The sequence below is a fragment of the Zootoca vivipara genome, chromosome 9, assembly GCF_963506605.1.
Source record: "Zootoca vivipara chromosome 9, rZooViv1.1, whole genome shotgun sequence".
NCBI classification, from domain to species: Eukaryota; Metazoa; Chordata; class Lepidosauria; order Squamata; family Lacertidae; genus Zootoca; species Zootoca vivipara.
In genome coordinates, this window is record NC_083284.1 from 58,276,397 (window position 1) to 58,297,945 (window position 21,549).

Genomic DNA, 21,549 nt, shown 5'->3' on the forward strand with positions numbered 1-21,549 from the left:
GCTGATGGCATAAGGCACTATAATTCTATTATCCTTACTTTATTATTGCTAACTTTCCCCAAAGTTTTATTCCCTCACTTAACTTCACATTTAAATAGGACAATTTCTATACTACAAAGTGCACAGCCACTTTGGCAAGGTGGGGATCGGCTAAGCTATTGCCTCTTCTCTTTCCTTTGACCTTAACGAGGAAAAGAAAGTGTGTATCGCACACTCTTGCGATGAAATAAGGGGGGGAGAGCACCTTAGCCAACTGTTTTATTTCAGGAGGACTGACGCAGTTAGACTGTTATCTACAGGAAATGGCTTAGTAGATTACAGCAAGATCTTCCAGCAGAAACCTGACATTGGTCACCTGTGAACCCTACCACAGTGAAGGCAGATCCAGAAGCAAACAGAGAGAATTCAGCTTTGGTCCATCCTGTTCTATAACAGTAGGAAACAATTAACTGGATGTTATGGGTTAATCTCTTTAAAATGTTGTCACTGGGGGCAGGGTAGGGAGGCTTGCGGCAAGGCAAGGTACCAGTCGCAGGTGACCTTCAGGTTCCTTCCTTCCCTACAATTTTATGAATTTATGTCCCATAAAATGGCCAGAACACGACTAACAAGATTGTCGTGTGGGATAAACCCAAAGCAAATAAAGGGTTTTTGCAACAGCTAAGTCCCTTATACACAGGTGCTTGCAACATGCTCAGAATGGGAGGAGAGGTCTTCTTGTGGATCAGGAATTCGTTAAGTAGCAGGAAGCAGAGGAGAGGAATAAATGGACAGTTTTCTGAATGGAGGGATGTAGGAAATGGAGTTCCTCAAGGATCAGCAATGGGCCATGTGCTTTTTAATTTGTTCATAAACAATCTCTAGTTAGGGATGAGCTGTGAAGTTGTCAAGTTTGCTAATGATAATAAATTGTTCGGGGTTGTGAAAACAAAAAGAGATTGTGCTCCAAAAGGACCTCTCCAAACTGAGTTAATGGGCGGTAAAATGGTAAATGAAGTCCCATGTAAACAAGTATAAAGCAATGCATGTCAGTGCAATAAATGAACGGTAGCTCTAGTTCCCAGGATTCTTTGGGGGAAGCCACAACAGTTGGAAGTGGAACAAATGTGCTTTACATGTATGGTATGAAGTCTCTGCGTCCTACGAAAGCTTCTCCAGTATCATCCATAACGAAGAAAAGTGAATCCATCTGGGCTTCCGGTTGACCACGCCATCTTGCTCAGACGGGGGTCCGCTCAGCGGAGCGGACCTCGGCGCTTCAGAGGTGGAGGGAATCGTTCCAGCGAAGCGAAACCTCCTTAAAAGCCCCAAATCGAGCTTTTTGGGGACGGATTTTGCCTGGCGGCGCCAAAAGCAGGCTCTCTCCTCCCCGGATCGGCTTTGTTTAAGCCCCCGAGAGCGAGGAGGTGAACCGCGGCGGACAGGCTGACACTGCTGCTCTGAGAGCGCGAAGCTGCGAGTCTGGGAAGTGGAGGTGGCCAATTCTTCCAAGAACATTCAGCAAATGAATAGACTGTGAGTAATTTGGATTCTTTGGAATGTAAATTAAGGCAACAATTTGGACCTGGGAGAGAGGGGAAAAGAGGAAGCCACCCCCCCCTACGGTAACATAAGAGACAGTAAACAGAAACCCGAAGCCGTAAACAGAAGATTTTAACTTAAAAGGATTCCTCAAAGGCATCAAAGAGAATCTCCCCTAAATGCAGGGTAAAAGGGGAGAGAGACTGTGGTTGTGAATGCCCTGCAGAAAGAGGTTAAGACTAAGAAAGACCTTTCTTTTCCTCGGGAGCCGGCAGCCCAGACAACCCAGTGAGCTGATCAGGATTTATAGTTAAATTTTATTTCTATCTTTATCTCTGGACTTTTTGGAAATTCTTTTTTGGTCTATATGCTTTTGAAATGTGAGTTCGAACTTTATTTTTAAGAATGCAGCCAGCTTGTTAAAATGGAGTCGAGAAAATAGACTGCGATCATATTCCACCCCATGTGACAAGTTTTGACCTTGACAGGACTGAACTATGTCAACAAAAAGGTACCCGCCTGAGTTTCAGCGGACTGTTTTGACCTTAATGTGGGAAGCAAGAATAGAACTATGTCAAGAGGAGACACAACGGCAAGAGTTACAGCAACAATTCCAGATGGTGATGGCAGAATATGATTTCTTAGAAGATGAAGCTTTTGAAACTGAAGAAGACGAATGTGAGAATGACAATGATGGTGATTGTGATTTGGAAGGAAAAGATGAAGATGAGGACTGTGATGATTTAACACAAAATGAAGCCCACCACGAAAAAAATGATGATTTTACTCTACAAAAAGTTGGATGGAGTGCCTCCCCTTCGAGGGGGGCACGATTGGATTTACTGGAACTCCAGAATGACCACAGGGAAGAAGGAAAAATTAAGCAGAGAAGAGAAGAAGCTCAGGGGTCTGATATGGAGGCCTGGATGGCAAAAGACTGTAAACAGGGGGTGGGGTGAAGGGAAAGTGAAGTTGTGATTGTAAGGATGGGTTAATAGGATTATAACTGGACTGCTGACTATGGAACTTGCTGGATTGGTGGGGTGGAGCCGGTACTCGGGGGGTGTAAGGTTAGTTTGGGAATAGTTATAGGTTTAAAAAGTGAATTGATTCTGGAAAAAGGTGAAAATATGGAGGCCTATAGAGGGGGGTAAAAATTAGGCACGGGAAGAAAAAATGGGAGTTTGATTTTTCAGTGATTGGACATTAGGCGAAAATGATAATAGTTAGTTTAAAAGTGGTATAAGATATAAAGGTGTATGTTATAAAATATGAACTATGAAACTGTTGAAGATGATAAATAAGGGAGGAAAACCGGGGAAGGGGGGAGGGTGGGGAAGCCCACAAAATATGGTTTAACAATTATGAATTTAACAATTATGATGAATTTTTTTTTTGTTTTTGTCTTTTTTCCTTTTTGTATTTTCTTTTTTTTTTGGTATGACAATAGATGGTTGGATGGATGAACTCCTGCGTACTGCCCTGGTTCACTGGAGCTCCCTGGGGGCAGGGGGGGGCTTCGGGGGCAGGGGAGGGGGAGGAGGACAGAAACCCAATCATAAAATGGACCACTTCTGACTGTTCACCTGCGTGGGATACTTCTGTGGCAGGGGAGGACCCATGGAGGGGGGTGGGAAGAAGGTGGAAAAGGTGTTTATGTATGTACCATCTTTTGTAATTTGTAAAATCAATAAAAATTATGTTTAAAAAAAAAAAGTGAATCCATCTGTGTGAATTACTTGCCATTTCAGGAACAGCCAGCACAAATTGGATTTGGCACTGGAAGTGTATCCAAGCGCTAACTCCATCTTACTTCACAAAAGCAAAACAGAAAAATCTTGCAGTACCTTAAAGGCAAAGAGTTGTAGCCAACCTATGTCCCATTCAAAGTAGATCCATTAAAATTAATGGCAATGACTAATTCAGGTCCACTATATTTCAATGGTTCTATTGTGAGTATCCAACTAAAATTGGATACAACCCAAGCAAAAAAAAGGTGCCCTAAGTCTGTTTGATATTTTTGCTGCAGAGACTAACATGTCTATGTAGCACTAGTGAAAAAACTTACTTCAGTGCATTGCTTTCAATGGGATGCACATTTGAATCAATAGTCAAGTGCATCTGGTCACACATAAATGCCCATTTAAAGTGTGACTAGAGCAGGATTAGGGACCCAGGTGGCGCTGTGGTTAAACCACTGAGCCTAGGGCTTGCCGATCAGAAGGTCGGCGGTTCGAATCCCTGTGACGGGGTGAGCTCCCGTTGCTTGGTCCCAGCTCCTGCCAACCTAGCAGTTCGAAAGCACGTCAAAGTGCAAGTAGATAAATAGGAACCGCTACAGACAGCGGGAAGGTAAACGGCGTTTCCATGTGCTGCTCTGGTTTGGCAGAAGTGGCTTTGTCATGCTGGCCACATGACCTGGAAGCTATACGCCGGCTCCCTCGGCCAATAATGCGAGATGAGCGCGCAACCCCAGAGTCGGTCACGACTGGACCTAATGGTCAGGGGTCCCTTTACCTTTACCTTTAGAGCAGGATTAGAGTATGTAGATTGATACAACTAGTAATCTATGTTGTACAAAAGGAGTGCTGTATAAAAGAAATGGAGATGAAATTAATCCATAAACTTTCAGAACATTAAACCATAATTCAAAAAATAGATGAGGGCAGGGTTTGAACAGTTTCTGGAAATCAGACTTTTCTGCCTCCATCTGTTTATTGTCATGGCATGGGTTTATGTACACTGTTCCATCTGTTTATGTACATTGTTATATTTAACCTGGGGGGAAATATCTCAAGTAGAAAGATCTGGCTGGAATTTTGACGTGTATTTGTTCACCAGCATCCAAAACGTGCATTAAAGTCATCCATTACACCGGCTCACATCACTGGCTAGGAGCTCTCACAGCTAGATCAAGTTAGAACAAACAATATCCTATTTTCAATTCAAGGCTTTATCAACAGTTCAGTCACAAAGTGTGAGGTGCAAAGCTTATTCATATTTGCAGGTTCTTAGAAGTGCTTGACACAGTTGGCAGGAAAAAGGAACATGGTGGGATGTCGCCAGAACCATCTGTCACAACCTAAGCAGAAAGAGTTCTCAAATCTTCCTCAATAATACCTTTCCAGAAGTTCACAGCTTCAAGGCACCACCCACTAAACCGTTACATATTTCCTTGCTCACATTATTATTTCCTCAAAGGGGACTTTCTCCAGCTCCTTGATCACGTTGGTTTCCACTTTCTGCACCTTTTCCAGTCTACAAAATCCTTTGTTGTTTTTGCTGCAACACAGCTACACCTCTGAATATTTGTAAAAAGGAAACACCTTAGTGCTGTGCTAAAACTAAATTCAGTCCCAGTCTGCAGGTTTACAGAACAAGAGGATGAGAAATAAAGTTCTAAATCAGCTGTTTGATATTAAAAGATTAATGGAGCTAGGTAGGAAAAAACTAAAAATAATAAAATGAAGGGTCCCTGTCCCATGGAACCTTCCCTGAAAGGAGAAAGAAAATAGTGAAGTAATGGCCAGAGAGTTATGGGCAAAACCAGAGAAGAGCATGACCATGAATGGCTAAAGAGAAGAGAGATGAATGAAATGATCATCAAATGCTGAAAGGAGATGCCTTTTCTACAACTGTGCTATCAGATGGCACAGAGCTTTTTTGAAAGACAGCATAACAGATATTGCATTGTTTGTACACTGGGTGAAAGAGAATCATAACAGCCTCCCCTCAGCATCAGGTTTCTTTTTCTTTTTCTTTTTACAAACTGCATGACAGCAGTCCACCACAAGATAAATAAGAGAGAGCATTTGTTCAGGCTAATTTCCAGATTATATCCTTCTGAACTTCCATTCCATACCTGGGCGTGCCAGACGGATTAAAGATATGTACACATCATGGCAATCTCTTTCTTGAGGCATGATGAACTGAATGTTCTGAAAATTCTTGCAGCGAATCAGCAAAGGACAACCAGTAGCCGCTGTAGCCTGCTTTTCGATAGAAGAGATTTGACTGTGAAGAACCTGAAAAAGAGAAACAACTTTTTTACTGTGCGCTCTGTGTGTGTGTGTGTATATATATATATAGACACCTTGAACTCTGCCAAGGAAAAGTGGGGTGCAAATGTTTTAAATAAATAATAAATAAATGTTTCAAATAATCAAACAGCAACAAAACACTTGCAACTTTAAAAGACTACAACCCAGCCCATGCAATGTACAATGTGAAAGAGGGAGCAAGGCATTGGACAATATGCTGTTGCAAAACAGAAGAAAGACACAGTCTTGAACCAGTACGGATGAGCTCTACATCAGCGTTGCGGTGAACTCCCCATAACGAAGAGATGAAACTTACACAGTGCATTCCATTTCCAGTCTGAAGCGCCCTGTTGACCAGGTAGGGCTGGAAAAGTCCCGTCTGAAACCCTGCACAGTCGCTGTCGGTCTGTAGAGGCAGCCAACATTGTGCCCCCAAATGCTCCTGGACTATAACTTCCCCAAGACCCAGTCAGCATGGCCAATGGTCAGGGTCGGGGTGATGGGAGTCATAGTTCAGCAACATCTAAGTGGGCATAACATTAGCTACCCCTGGTGTAGACAATACCAAACTTGATGGACTCAGTGTAAGGCAGATTCCTATATTCCTAGATTTTGAGCTTTCTCTGGTACATTTGCTGCCATTGCGTCAAACTCAATGATCTGGCAGTTCCTTATGCATACCCATTATGTTCCATGCATACATATAATCCAGTCTTTACTTAAAAGTCTGTGTACATTGCACACAGACTTTTAAAAATCAACGGAGAGGACAAATTAGAGAACTTTACAGGATGCATTCACAGATATATCCACTCTCTTTTGATTTGTTCAGCATAGGTTTGTAGAGCATTTTGCAGTTATAAAAATAAAACCAGAGTTGTAGAAATTACTTTCATAGTAGTCACAGAGCTGTAATATAGAAATTGCCTTACCCACGTCTCTTTACGGGTGTCTGACTCATTTTCTACAAAGATCACATGAGTGGCTGTTAGATACAGTGTCCCTAATGCAGCCCTTTTGGAAGATATTCCATCAACCAAGCGGACGTTTTCCACCTAAAAAAGAGAGAGAGAGCATAACCAAGCATTCAATACTTCCAATAAAAATAAAAATTTCTCTAAAATTCTATGAAACTGGTTTTATGTCAAAAGAAACCACTTATGTTAAACATGCCAATCTTTTTCCACTGTTCAAAAGTGGCAAGATGAAAGAGACAAGAAGACCTAGAATAGAGTATTAATCTTACACCCCAAATTTCCTTTTCATTTATGTATTTTCTTTGTCATTTGCTTATGTGGTTTACATCAAACAATATACAAATTAAAAATACCACCCAACATTAAAAACAAACTGACATAAAATGTATCAAACTATATATAAAACCAATTGTGGCAAGATTTACCTATGGCTTATTTTCAGGGGATGTCTTATTTTTTTCCTCCTCCTCCTCCTCCTGCCGCGGCCAGCATTGCTGCTGTGCCTATCACTATGCCTTATTTTCGGGGTATGGCTTATATTCCTTGAATGCTTAAAAATCCTGCTATGGCTTATTTTATGGCTACGTCTTATTTTCGAAGAAACAGGGTATTTATTAATACAGAGTCAAAGACACAAGCTAGAAAGAACATAACCAAAGTAAAGTCAGTAGTTTTCAAACAAATATAAGTAATATAATCACATGCTCAAATTGGGTGATAAAAATACATGTTTATATACAATGGATGGCATTCAACAATGTTTTACTCAAAGTAGATCCACTGAAATTAATGTACCTAATTTAGTCATGTTCATGATTTCCAGGGGGTCTACTCCAAGTAAAATACCACCCATTGTTCATAATCATTTAGTCAGTGCTTTTCTTCTTTTAAAAAAAAAAAGTTTAGGGGCACTCTCATTTTCCTACTCATATTGAAATACTGCCCCTCAATGAGGCCAAACTTAGATTCACAAAATGTTTAGGCATATGCATACCCCTGCATACCCCCAGAAAAAAAACACTGGTAATACTTACAGGTATGAGTGGCTGCAACCTTTTGTACTTTGCAAAATAAAAATTGTGAAAATCTCAATAAAACTATCAATAACAACTTTTGTAAAAATGGCAAGATGCAATCTGATTGGTAGAGACTTGGTTCTGCTTGCCTCTGACTGGATGTGACATTACTCATAATTCTGTGCAGCGCCTTACAGCAGATACACCCATATTTTCTAATGAACTTTTCTTTTGTTGTCCTTTTTAAATAAGCATACTAAAGATGAGTTAAAGTCGTATTTGCTCCATACACGTATCAGGATTTCTGAAATAGAAAAGGGGTAAAATACTTACCTCAACCACACCACATGAGACAAAGCAGCTAGAAATTCAACAATTATTCACAACCTAGCTATAAAGACATCTAAAGGATTATCATGTTTTTAAGAGCCTATTCAGCGCTCAAGGTAGGTGGGGATTTGAACAAGCTAAAATTAACTTCTGCCAAGCTAACCAAATAGATCTATGGAGTGTTTCTGTATGCTCATCCTTTGCCCTTTTCTCTACTGAGAATCTGCTTTGGTAACAAATGAGTTAAGAGTGGAACTCCAGGACGTGACCCAGTTTTGGGGTTTTTTTTAAGTATTATGATTCACTGACTTCTTGGCTGGTTCTTATGAGACCCACGTCTTGGCTAGTTCTTCAGTGACCTATGTCAAGAGCTGGCTGCAGAAAGCAGAAAACTAAACCACTTTGAAGACACAGATTTTCTAGCAAGCTCTGGCCTCTGGGAACTATTTTTGTGCATCTCACATCATTCCCAGTGGAGAAACAAACTGTGCGATGTCAGCTCAAAATTCACCCTTAAGGCAGCTTAGTGCCAGATCATCAAAGTACTTTAGGCCAATAGGAGCACTGAAAAGAACAAAGTTTGCTCTGCAATGTACGTTCAATAGTGACTTAGCTGGAGACACAAACTGCAAAACCTAGGCACCAACTAGGAGTCTAGTTAGTGTTAAATAATAAAAAATATTCAGTTATATATTTGCATATCCCCACAATTTTTAGTAAATATACATTTTTGATAAATTAAGGGGAGACAATTCAGTTCAATAAAGAAATCCAACCAATCATTTTCAGAATGGAAGTCCCTAATCCAAGAGCACATTAGAATCAAAATAGTCACAAAACATTCAAGAGAGCATACATTTCAGGAGTGGCCAGCAGCTAGGGGTGGTGCTATGGACCTTGCCTCTCTACAGCGCCACTGCTTCCACATGGACGGAGCAAGGTGGTGGAAAAAGGCGGGGCAGGCACACCAGCATAGCCAATCCAGTGCTCCCACGGTAAGAATCTCGTAGCCACCTTCCCCCATATTCAATGCTGCCCTTCCTCTCCTAGAGCCTTTGACATTTTACATGTATCTTACTGATTAATTAACTAAATCTTTAGTTATAGATGGTGCTCAATGGTTAAAAACTGTGCAGAAACACCTACTAAAATTGGCAGCAACCAGAGAGAATACTTTGAAGGTTTGAAGTTTAAGTCACATTTATTTACTGTAGGATTAATGTGACTTAAATGTCAAACCTTCAAAGTATTCTCTCCAATTGTCAGAGCAGAGCTATGGACATGTGGTAGTTCACAGATTCTGGAAGACCGTCATCGAAGAACGTAGTGAAATTTTGGAGTAATAATCTGTGAACTGCAATTGGCTTTAATTTCTGGTTTTAGAAATGTGCAATGCAAGGAAGTGGTGACTTTCTGTGGGGTCAGGGCACCAAACAAGTGGGCAAAAATGGAAGAAAAGGTCTTTCATTAAATGATTTGTAAGGTTATGTGAGGCAAACCACTCTCACTGATAGGTGGTCTTGATATGGGGTAAGATACCAGCAAAGCTGTACATTTTAAAATTGTTTTCATTTTAAGCAAGACCACATGATATGCCAGTGCTTGGGTCGTGTCATTTGCCTTGGATCCAACTTCTACATTATCCATAAGCCATCTTGTTACCACATGATTGTGTGCTCAGAATCTGAGGTGTAGGGCGGGTCAGCGGGTCTTGGGGGTCCCAGTGGGGAGGCTCTCAGGCCAGAGGTTCCCCATCCCTATTGCAGAGGTATCAGAGATCATGGTGATGAGTGCCATGTCCCTTCAGTACGCACACAAATCACAACTGACTGAAGTATTTATTAAAAGCCAAGTCTGTCCATCATGATATATTTTCCCCTATGACCCTGGTTGCTATAGGCTAAAAGGAGCAAAGAGGGCATTAAGCAGAACACTGTCAAGGCAACCCCTTACATGATATATATAAAGTAGATCCAAATTCAACACAACACTTTTTAGAGAAAAGGGAAAGAAAGCAAAATATAGAAGTTAAAGGGAATGCAAAATTGCAAACAGATGTAAGGCACTTTCAGAGGATAAATTTAAAATCTGACCTTCTGAACAAGGCTGTTGGGAGGTCATTCAAGAAAAGGGATGTTGTATTTGGGAAAGGGATAGGCAAGTCCTCAAGATAGGCTAGCTGCAAAGATACAGTATGTTGAATGCACAAATGCCTGTGAAGGTTTTATGGCTACCATCAAATTGTGTTGGGTGTTCCAAGCATAGCTGCCAAGTTTTCCCTTTTCTCGCGAGGAAGCCTATTCAGCATAAGGGAAAATCCCTTTAAAAAAGGGATAACTTGGCAGCTATGGTTCCAAGGCATCATGTGTCCCTAAGTATATTATATACTTGTTGAATGAACCTTGATTGTGGATCTAGTTTTAAAAAGGAATGGAGAATGCAATAACTTGTTTTGTTACTGTGACAAGAGACTGCCAGTCATACAGCGGTTGCAAGGCAGTACAACAGCAATCTGGATAACATTGCTTACAGCCAGCCAAACTTGTTTGGAAAATAGGATTATACAATTGAGGATTCACACATCTGATTAAAACAAGCACAAAACTAGCGACATAGATTTGTGTCTTCTCCAAGTGAGAACAGTGCAGATTCCTGATTAAATTCTACTCTAGGAGGCTAAGGAAGAAAAAAACATTAGCACTGAGCCAGAGGGGGCGTGGGGAGAAGCATAGCTGAGAGACGGTTGGGTGTCCAAGAGGAATAGTCATGCTGTCTTTTTCCTTAGATGACCTCAAGCTCGCATCACTAGACTAACAGCAGGAAGTTATGAGACTGAATAGATAGATGACGAGAATCTTCTAGCCCCAAGTGCTAATAAGTAGGACAAAGAGCACTCTATAAACAAGGTCAGCCACATCGCACCACAAATTATCTTTCTCTCCACTTGTGGAACTGAAACACAGGAAACCAGAATCATTTAGAAAGGTTTCCGTGTAAAGGCACAGCTCTGAGCTGTAGACAGGGGGTTGCTTCCACACTGTCACTGTTTTCAGGAGGGATTCTATCACCTACCGGTATCAGCAAGCTCAGGTTATGCAATTAAAGACGATTCAGCACTCTTGTGCAACAAACGTCCTTCACCTGACACCTTCCCCCTCCAAATCAGACTTTCTGCAATAAGGAAAGTGATGTGGATATGCACTGGAAAGTGTGTGATAACAACCGATTGAAATCCCTGTGCTTTTAATGAACAGTTTAGGAACACACTCAGGAAAGTGCCTCCTATCAAGTCAAACCATGTATCCTTCTAGCTCAGGCATCCCCAAACTGCGGCCCTCCAGATGTTTTGGCCTACAACTCCCATGATCCCTAGCTAACAGGACCAGTGGTCAGGGAAGATGGAAATTGCAGTCCAAAACATCTGGAGGGCCTAAGTTTGGGGATGCCTGTTCTAGCTTATTAGATGTCATCTGTAGTATACATTAAAAGCAGTATTACACTTTAAAGAGCCATGACTTCCCTCAAACAATCCTGGCACCTGTATTTCATTAAGGGTCCCAAGAGTTTGTAGGATACCCCTATGCCCGTCACAGAGCTACAATTCCCAGAGTTCTATGGGAAGAGAGATTGATTGTTAAATCACTCAGAAAACTGTAGCTCTATGTGGGGAATACGAGTCTCCAAACAACTCTCCACACCCTTAACAAACTACAATTCACCAGGATTCTTTTGGGGAAGCCATGACTATTTAAAGTGGCAAAATGCCTAGAATCACAGAATCAAAGAATTGCAGAGTTCAAAGGGACCACAAGGGTCATCTAGCCCAATCACCTGCAATGCAGGAACCTTTTCTGCCCAACATTGGGCTCAAACCCACAACCCTGAGATTAAGAGTCTCATGTTCTACCAACTGGGCTATCCCTTCTTTAAATGTATGGGGTCTTAGTCTCATCTACAGACACACTGCCAGCACATTTCCAGGGTTTCAGTGAAATTCCCAGCAACCCTACCTAAAAGTTAGGGATTCATCCTGGGACCTTTATAATGCAAAGCATGGACTGTACCACTGAGCTACAATCCTTGTGCAAGGATGCAACAATGCTCACACAGAGAGAGACATAAGTAGCCAGCTGTTTATTTTAAAATAAATACATGAGAATGTTATACAGATTAATGAACTTGTCAAGACATGACACTCGAACATCCCTTTGGAAAGAAAAGAAAATATGTGTGTCATATCTAACTTTTACATAAGGAAACTGACACCAGAATTATATCAACATCTTATTATAGCCATGGATTAGTTTACTGTATTTTCACATCACAAAACTGGTCTGGAACTGGCACAACAGAAGAGCATATTGATTCAGTTTCCCAGTATGAATCAACAATATAGTGAAGAATAACTTGTTGGTTTGATAGTCAGAGGATAAAGTTTATTTATTTTTATTTTTTAAAACTGAAGTGGCAACTACAAACCTTCCTGACTCAGCTATAATGTATGGTACGTGAGGCTAGCCTTGAAGGCAGTCCAAAAGTTGCAATTATTGCAGAATGAAACCGTCAAAAATTCACAGCAGCTCAGTGAGCCGAAATCTTCCTCTACTGCCCATGTACTGACAGGCCCTTCTCACTGACCTGCTGTTAAACAAAGCTAATGGTGACATTAGATAGGGCTTTCTCTGCGATGGCATCTCACTTCTGGAACTCCCCTTTAATAAATGACTGGTGCTACACCATTCACTTTTAGGTACTAGTTAAGTAGATACAGTATTAGCGTTTTGTAGGGAGTTGACCTGATGTGGAGAGTCATAAATCAGTCTGTTGTATGTGTGCCATATTGTGCTACCGGTATTATATATTATTATCTGCTGTTTTATGAGCGGCATGTAAATTTTATTGTTACATTTTTATTAGGGGGGGGGGTGTTCAGTCCTGCCCTGGGATCATGAATTGATGAAGGGTTGCTTAGACAGCCAACGAATGAATGTTACTGCTTGAGCAACATATTGTAAAGCGTGTCTACAAAAAAATTAATGTGTGAAGGATGCTTTACTGTGTACGTAAATCCAAGATCTAACATTTTTCATGTAATATTGTTCCCAACAAAGTTATGCTCATAAACATACCCATGTATTCTCTGCACATGTTACATGCTTTGAAGGGGACTTTAGAGTCAGTCCCAAATTCATATTGCACTAAATAGTCCATGAAGACCCACAGGTTGAGCTAATCTCAGCCCATTCAAGTGGGAAATGAAAATAAAATAAAAAAGAACATTGATACAAATGTCATTTCCCCCAGAAATAACCTAAATACTTTTAACCAAAAAAAGGACTCAGTAACATGGAAAAACTGGAACTTGAGGACAACTTGGACCACCCAGAATGCTGCATTAAACAAACAGATACAACATAAAATGAATGCCTGGTGCTATTATTACAACACAGACGCTAGGGACTCATTTGGCATGTTCAGTGGAAATTAACTTAAATTGCTCTGCTGCCAATATATAGCTACAATGATATAAATGGGAGGAACAGCACACTTTATGTGCCTAAAAAAATGGTGATCTAAGTGCAGTGTCTTCTTCATATCTTTGGTATCAATCTGATCTTTAGCACCATTGGTTCCCTGCCCTTTAAGTTCGCAGAAAGCATTTTCAAACCAGGTGGGAATCTGGTTTCATCCCCCATCCCCTTTGGCTGCCATTTATGGTAAAGCCTGTTAACAGAAGATTATTTCACTCAGTAGATATTTCAGTTTTTAGCAGCTTCCCAGAGGATGTTCTTTCTAAACCACACTAATGGCTCATAATCATTTACAATCAATACTTGTTTCTTACAAGTAAAGTTGCTGGACCAGGGTCCAGGGAAAGGTTGTAGCTCAGTGGTAGAACACATGCTTTGAATGCAGAGGGTCGCAAGTTCAAGTCTCAGCATCTCTAGATAGGGCTGAGAAGGACTTCTTTATTAAACTTTGGAGAACTGCTGCTAGTCATAAGAGACAATATTGTGCTTAATGGACCCATTCCGTATAGGACTACTCCCTATTTTCCAATGTCCTATCCTATGTTTTTTGGAGAGCTGATCTACAACATCAACAACACGAAGCAGTAGAAAAGGAGGCTGAGGCATTTTGTCTGTCTGTCTGTCTGTCTGTCTGTCTGTCTGTCTGTCTGTCTGTCTGTCTGTCTCTCTCTCTCTCTCACAGACAGACAGACAGAGAGTGTGTGTAAATAGCATATGTGGGGGAACCTGATCTAGATTTGATTTGTAGCATGGTGTGGGAGCTTTAACCCTTTGGTCCACAATGGTCCTGATCCAAGTCGGTAGTCTTTCCTGGATTCATAGTAGTCACTGGAATTTTTGGCAAGGAAGGAAGAATAAAGTGGAAGATGACATGAGTAGGAATATTGCCAAACTTTTCTAAACAAACCTCAGGAGCTAGAAACATGATTTCTTAAATGAAAGTCGAGGGTCTTTGGTTGACAAAATAAACATAAAAAAGAAAATTGTGTGCTTGCCCAACCAGCCCACACCTGCCAGCAGACACAACCCTGTCTAAAATGACTATATCAATGCTGGTTACAGGTAGGTAGCCGTGTTGGTCTGGGTCGAAGTAAAATAAAAAAAATTCCTTCAGTAGCACCTTAAAGACCAACTAAGTTTTTATTTTGGTATGAGCTTTCGTGTGCATGCACACTTCTTCAGATACAGTGAAATGGAAGTTTCCAGGCACTTATGTAGAGAAGGGGTGGGGAGGGGTGGGGATGGGGAGGGGGGATCACTCAGAAGGGTGGTGGAAATGGGTGATTGACTGACTGATAGCTGTTGATGACCGCAAACGACTGCAAATGGTTTTGCATGAAAAAGCAAGGGTTGAGATGGCTGAAGATCGCTTATCATGTATAATGAGATAAGAATCCGATATCTCTGTTCAAACCAGGTCCCTCCATGGTTTTGAGCTTGGTGATAAGTTGCAATTCAGCAACTTCTCTTTCCAGTCTATTTCTGAAATTCTTTTGTAGTAAGACAGCTACTTTGAGATCTTGTATAGAATGTCCTGGGAGATTGAAGTGTTCTCCTACTGGTTTTTCTGTCTTCTGGTTCCTGATGTCAGATTTATGTCCATTTATCCTTTGGCGTAGGGTTTGGCCTGTTTGTCCAATATAGAGAGCTGAAGGGCACTGTTGGCATTTGATGGCATACACAATGTTAGAGGATGAGCAATTAAATAGTCCTGAGATGGTATGTTGGATGTTGTTGGGGCCAGTAATGGTGTTGTCTGGGTGTATGTGGCAGCAAAGTTGGCATCTGGGTTTATTGCAGGCTCTGGTACCAGTGTCCATGTTAAGTCTGGTGGTTGTATTATTGTGGGTGAGGAGTTGTTTAAGATTGGGTGGCTGTCTGTAGGCAATGAAAGGTCTTCCTCCCAGAGCTTGAGAAAGGGAGCTGTCATTGTCCAGGAGAGGCTGTAGATCTCTGATGATGCGTTGTACTGTTTTAGCTTGGGAGCTGTATGTGATGACTAGTGGTGTTCTGTTATTTTCTTTTTTGGGTCTGTCTTGCAGCAGGTTCTCTCTAGGTATCTGTCTGGCTCTGTTGATCTGTTGTTTAACTTCATCAGGTGGATATTTTAGTTCTAAAAAGGTTTGCTGTAGATGTCTTAGGTGAGATTCTCTGTCTGTAGAGTTGGAACAGATGCGGTTGTAACTGTTCCAACTCTACAGACAGAGAATCTCACCTAAGAGATCTACAGCAAACCTTTTTAGAACTAAAATATCCACCTGATGAAGTTAAACAACAGATCAACAGAGCCAGACAGATACCTAGAGAGAACCTGCTGCAAGACAGACCCAAAAAAGAAAATAACAGAACACCACTAGTCATCACATACAGCTCCCAAGCTAAAACAGTACAACGCATCATCAGAGATCTACAGCCTCTCCTGGACAATGACAGCTCCCTTTCTCAAGCTCTGGGAGGAAGACCTTTCATTGCCTACAGACAGCCACCCAATCTTAAACAACTCCTCACCCACAATAATACAACCACCAGACTTAACATGGACACTGGTACCAGAGCCTGCAATAAACCCAGATGCCAACTTTGCTGCCACATACACCCAGACAACACCATTACTGGCCCCAACAACATCCAACATACCATCTCAGGACTATTTAATTGCTCATCCTCTAACATTGTGTATGCCATCAAATGCCAACAGTGCCCTTCAGCTCTCTATATTGGACAAACAGGCCAAACCCTACGCCAAAGGATAAATGGACATAAATCTGACATCAGGAACCAGAAGACAGAAAAACCAGTAGGAGAACACTTCAATCTCCCAGGACATTCTATACAAGATCTCAAAGTAGCTGTCTTACTACAAAAGAATTTCAGAAATAGACTGGAAAGAGAAGTTGCTGAATTGCAACTTATCACCAAGCTCAAAACCATGGAGGGACCTGGTTTGAACAGAGATATCGGATTCTTATCTCATTATACATGATAAGCGATCTTCAGCCATCTCAACCCTTGCTTTTTCATGCAAAACCATTTGCAGTCGTTTGCGGTCATCAACAGCTATCAGTCAGTCAATCACCCATTTCCACCACCCTTCTGAGTGATCCCCCCTCCCCATCCCCACCCCTCCCCACCCCTTCTCTACATAAGTGCCTGGAAACTTCCATTTCACTGTATCTGAAGAAGTGTGCATGCACACGAAAGCTCATACCAAAATAAAAACTTAGTTGGTCTTTAAGGTGCTACTGAAGGAATTTTTTTTATATCAATGCTGTTTCCCCATCATAATCACTTTGAAAAAAAGAAAAGAACAAAATCCTCCATATTCTGAGTGCTCTCAAGGCTATGTCGACTAGATATAGGCACATAATTCTTATTGTTTCTCAGAAGTACTGGAATAAATGTGATAAATTAAACCTTTTTTGTTTAAGATACAAAAAGGGGTAAAATTACAGGATCAGTGTTTTTTGGTTTTTTTAAGCAGGATCAAATATCCCATTTCCTGTCTGGCAGTCAGAGGCCTAGTGATATTAAGACCAAAGAACAAGAAGCCATTATTTTGAGTCGATGGCTAATAATATACCATCAGCATTTGCAAAACAGCCCTTCAACGCCATAGATCATTCCACATCCATTCAGCCAAAAGGAATTCATTTAACTTCAGCATTCTCCTACGATTCAACGCTACCTTGATCTCATTCCTGTAGAGAAACTACATCATATTCTGAGCCCTTTTTGTGTGTGCTGCAATCCTATTTTTCACCTGCCTGGAGAAGATGAATAGGGTAGGGTCTCTTCCACCACCACAACCCCTATCACCAAGACACGGCCAGACAGAGGCCTCCAGTTTAATTTCAAAAAAAGTGAAAAAAGCAGAATGAAAAGGGGGGGGGTTGAAGACACCTTCTCCCCCTGCTTTTGGGGATGGTTGCTGCATTATGGATGAGTGAAAAAAAGCAGTAATATTTATTTGGCAGTCTGGTGAATATTCTGAGCCTAATACAAGGTCTGCTTTAAATAGCCTATGGCATTAAAAAAATATGAAAAGCCAGGAAAGGATGAAAGTGGTTATTTAAAAAAAAAATCACTTTTTTGTTTTGTTTTATGGGAGGGGTGTGTGCGCGTGTAAATGCACCCCAGCCTCGCCCACCCAAGGGAGAAATAAAGGGCGTTTTCAAGGATGCAAAAGGCGAGCATCCATCTCTCTCTCTTCCCGGTACTCACCTTGGGCATTCGGATGTGCTCCATGGCGACCGGATCCCTAGGATTTCTCTCTCACACAACACGCCTCGCAACAGCCGAGGGGGTCACAGGGCCCTATGAAGACTTAAGTGCCGTTACCTCAACACAGAGGGAAACGGGGGGGGGGGGTGGCTGGAAAGCGTTTCCCAGAGAAGGTGTCTCTGTTTCCGATGCCGCCAGGTCAGCGCTTGGCTCCGCCTCCTGCAGCGGCTGCCATGCCGCTCTTTTCGGCTTCCGAGGCGCACAGGAGCCCGAGGCTTCCCGGCTGGAGGGAAGCCACCAGGCCCTAGAGGCTGCCGGGTTCCCGTTGGCCCCCATCTCCATCCAAAGCACAAGCGCCTCGCGTCAGGTGCTGCCCTCGTTGTCCTCGGAAGCCCGTGAAGGAAAGGCTTCCTCCGTCTGGTGAAACGTTTTCCCACAACTCATTATGGCCTGGCTGTTTCTTCTTCAGAAACGCGAGCGGCTGCATCTTTTTAAATTATTATTTTGACAAAGTAATAATGATAAATAATAAATAATAATGCGCGCCCCACCCCCGAGACCCTTCCATATTCGTAACTATCCAACCTGCCAAAAATTCCAGCGCCTTTTTTTTTGCAATAGTTTTACCCCTTTCCGTTTTGACAAACATTTGGTCGTTTGACAATTGTCAATTTCATAATCTGAAAAATGATTTTAAAAATAATAATGCTACAAATACTTTCCATGTCTCCTCAAAAATCACCTCTCCCGCATATTCCCCATCTTAATAGCACGCCAGTTTATCACCAATAGCTATATACCTCTTTATACCAATTTTCCATTTTATATTCAGCAACCACATCTTAAATCTGCTCTCTCTCTCTCTCTCTCTCTCTCTCTCTCTCTCTCTCTCTCTCTCTCTCTCAGGAAGAGCTTCACCTGTTAAGTTGCAGCCTGCCAAACAGTTGTGAAAACGTGGCACCAAAACCCAGGCCATGAGCGTAACCAAGAGTTTTGTTTACTTATTTTTACTGCCCCCCCCCATAACCCAGGCTGGAGCAAAAGTTAAGAATCCTGCCGCTTTTAGGGTGACCAGATGCAAAAGGGGCAGCTTTTATCTTGCCTGTATGTTAACAAGCTGCCCCTGTGAAAACCACCTCCTGTTCTGTGTTACTGATAGTCATTACAAGTAAATTCCTAAGATTGCTGTCTATGTGTTATTTCAGATCTCTCAAAGCGCAACTGCAGGTGTCTGAAGTGTGCAAAGGGGAAAGAATGGTGCGTATGTGTTAAAATTCAATACATGCAGCAGTTTCAATACGTCCCAGGATCTCATGTTGTTTTTATGTAATGAACTAGTCAGGGTTTTTTTCCCTGCAGGCGGTAGGGTAATCTAAAGGCACGAAAACAATGCAGAAAATACCTCCTCTGTCATTGGAAGTGGTGTTCTTTCATTTGCGTCTTCACTACAGTTAACCATAACCAATGCAAACATGACTATCAGTATAGCTAGTTGATAATCTGACATTTTCAGTTTTCATAGTTCCACAGTTCAACACATTTTTAATGTTTTTTTAATTAGTTCAAATAGAAAACTTTTCAGCAGAATCCCCTTTGATTTAAATGGAAGCCCAATTAATCCAGCTGCAATTTTTATAAAAAAGCTATGGCAATTCCAAGAACTGCAACTACATAGGATTGTTGACATAGCAGTCTCTGCCTATGAAGCAAGGATTTCTTGCAACCACAAAGTGGTTTATTCTAACACTAGAACTTATACTTTGGTGGTATTAATATGAAACTACATACTGTAGCTTGTTTATGGTTTATCCCTTTAAATCCTAATCTACAAGTGTAACCAAACTATAAGCACATGGAGCTGAATTTGTTTCCACTCTTCCATAAAACATAACTTTAATCTGCAGAGTCAATCAACAGTTCAAAAAGGTGTCTGAGACTACTTCATGTTTTAAGACATTTCCCAAAATTACTAACTTTTAAGAAATTGTTCAATAGTGCTCCAAATGATATTTTTTTATATTATGAATTATATTTACACTCTTGTCTCCCTCTCCTCCCTCTGCTGCTTTCCTGTTGTTGTCCTTAGATTGTAATGGTAAACTCCTTAAAGACAGAGACTGGTCTAGCTTGCATATGGAACTTTAAGCCAGGCAGTGAATAAATATTAACAACAACAATTTAATCCTTTAGGATTTCACCTTGATTCTCGGGGGGAAATTTTGACTTCATAAAAAAGCAAGCTAATGAAAAGTTACCCTATTAATTATTTCCAAACTTTATAACTGCTGAACAATTGTACAAATTGCAACGTGACAACGCTGAACTATTGTTTAATAGTAAAAGGAGTTGCGGTAACTGGCTTTCAGTTCAGCATGACTAGTGGCCTGGCTTTGCTCTTTTTTTCTTTTTTCTTTTTTTGCAATATCCAAGTGTTCCAGAGAACTAAAAGGCAACATGCCAGAGCTCTGCAGGGAAAGTGTGCAAGAGGACAAGTGCAGGACACAAACCTCTATGTGCAAAGCATTCATCCTGACTGCTCTGCTACCAGAAACTACGGCATTCCAGATGTTTTTGGACTAACTGCTATAATCACATACCATTGGCTATGTTGAGGGGAGCTGATGGAGCTGGAAGCCGAAACAATATCTGGAAGGCCACAGGTTTCCTTACCCCTATTTTAAGACCTAAACGTCTGGAACCCATGGTACTTGAGGCCTCTCATATTTTCCTGCCCAACAATTATGATCTTCTTTAGAAACCCTGCTCAGAGTGCTCAGGGTCCCCCCCCCCTTTTTAAAATTATCTGATTGTTGTTTGCCAGTCAGTGGCTCAGTCAGTAGAGCACAAAACTCTTAATCTCAGGGTTGTGGGTTCAAGCCCCAGAATTCAAAAGATCCTGCATTGCAGGGGGTTGGACTAGATGACCCTCATAGTCTCTTCCAATTCTGCAATTCTATGAAAGAGACCCTTGGATCCTAAGGGATCAAGAGTGGTTTAGAAATACAACCAGTCAATCAAAATAAGTAAGTGACAGTGCCAAGCAGCAGCATCTTAGTTGTGATGTTTCAGCTTTAGAACTCTCTGCTCCTTTCAGTTAAGCAGGCCCATATCCTCACTACTTTTATGTGACCTTTTGAACTCTCTAGCATTTAATGAAAATTGATTTTGCTGTTGTTGCAGACTGAGGCTGCAGTCCTAAACACATTTCATAAGGAATAATTAGCCCCACAGAACACAGCAGGACTCAATTCTGAATAAACAGATGTATCTAGCAAGCATTGTCCCACACTTTCCAGTGCATTTTTGCATCACTTTCCTTATCGGAAGGAATCTGATCTTTTAGGGGAAGCAGGTCTGAGTTACAAATCAGCTGTAATTGTGCAGCCTGAATTTGCCAAGATAGGATTGACTCCCACCCAAAAATAGTGACAGTCTGGAATCTCTCTTTGACTGAAAGGCAAACCTGAACTATTTTAATAAATAATGGATAGATAATTACACAACTGAGACTTAATCTATCCTTTGAGGGAGCCCTGGGGATTGGTTCTATGAGGAGGCCTAAGGATTTCTGACAAAATTCTCAGAGCTTCTAACCAAACTGAACTTTTTCAAGATACTACTTGGGAAGCTATGGCAGTTCCATCAATGCAAAATTAATATGGAGCAGTAGTCAATTAAGTGTTACTCAATGTACGGTAGATCCATTTAAATGAATGGGCCTAACTTAGTCATGTTCATTACGGTAACTTCAGTAGGCCTTTGCTGAGTAAAAGTTAGTTGAACACTAACTATAAATTTTTAGTGTAGGCCCTACATAGCTGCCAAGTACCCGGCGGAGAAATCCGGGATCGATGTCTTCCGGTGTCGCCGGGATCGTTTTGCCCATCTATGGGCACCAAAACTGGCCGGCACA

General features: G+C 41.4%; 1 protein-coding gene across 1 annotated transcript in view; it reads right to left on the minus strand.

Annotated features, from left to right (window-relative positions):
- Window positions 1-17,817, minus strand: part of MTMR7 (myotubularin related protein 7) — a 46,122-nt gene extending 28,305 nt beyond the window's left edge. The window contains exons 1-3 of the mRNA XM_035114210.2: window positions 17,637-17,817; window positions 6,494-6,616; window positions 5,384-5,546 (exon numbers count right to left, since the gene is read on the minus strand). Of these exons, the coding sequence (XP_034970101.2) occupies window positions 5,384-5,546; window positions 6,494-6,616; window positions 17,637-17,660 (310 nt within the window). The 5' untranslated portion in view covers window positions 17,661-17,817. The remainder of the gene's footprint in view (window positions 1-5,383; window positions 5,547-6,493; window positions 6,617-17,636) is intronic.
- Window positions 17,818-21,549: the final 3,732 nt, after the last annotated feature.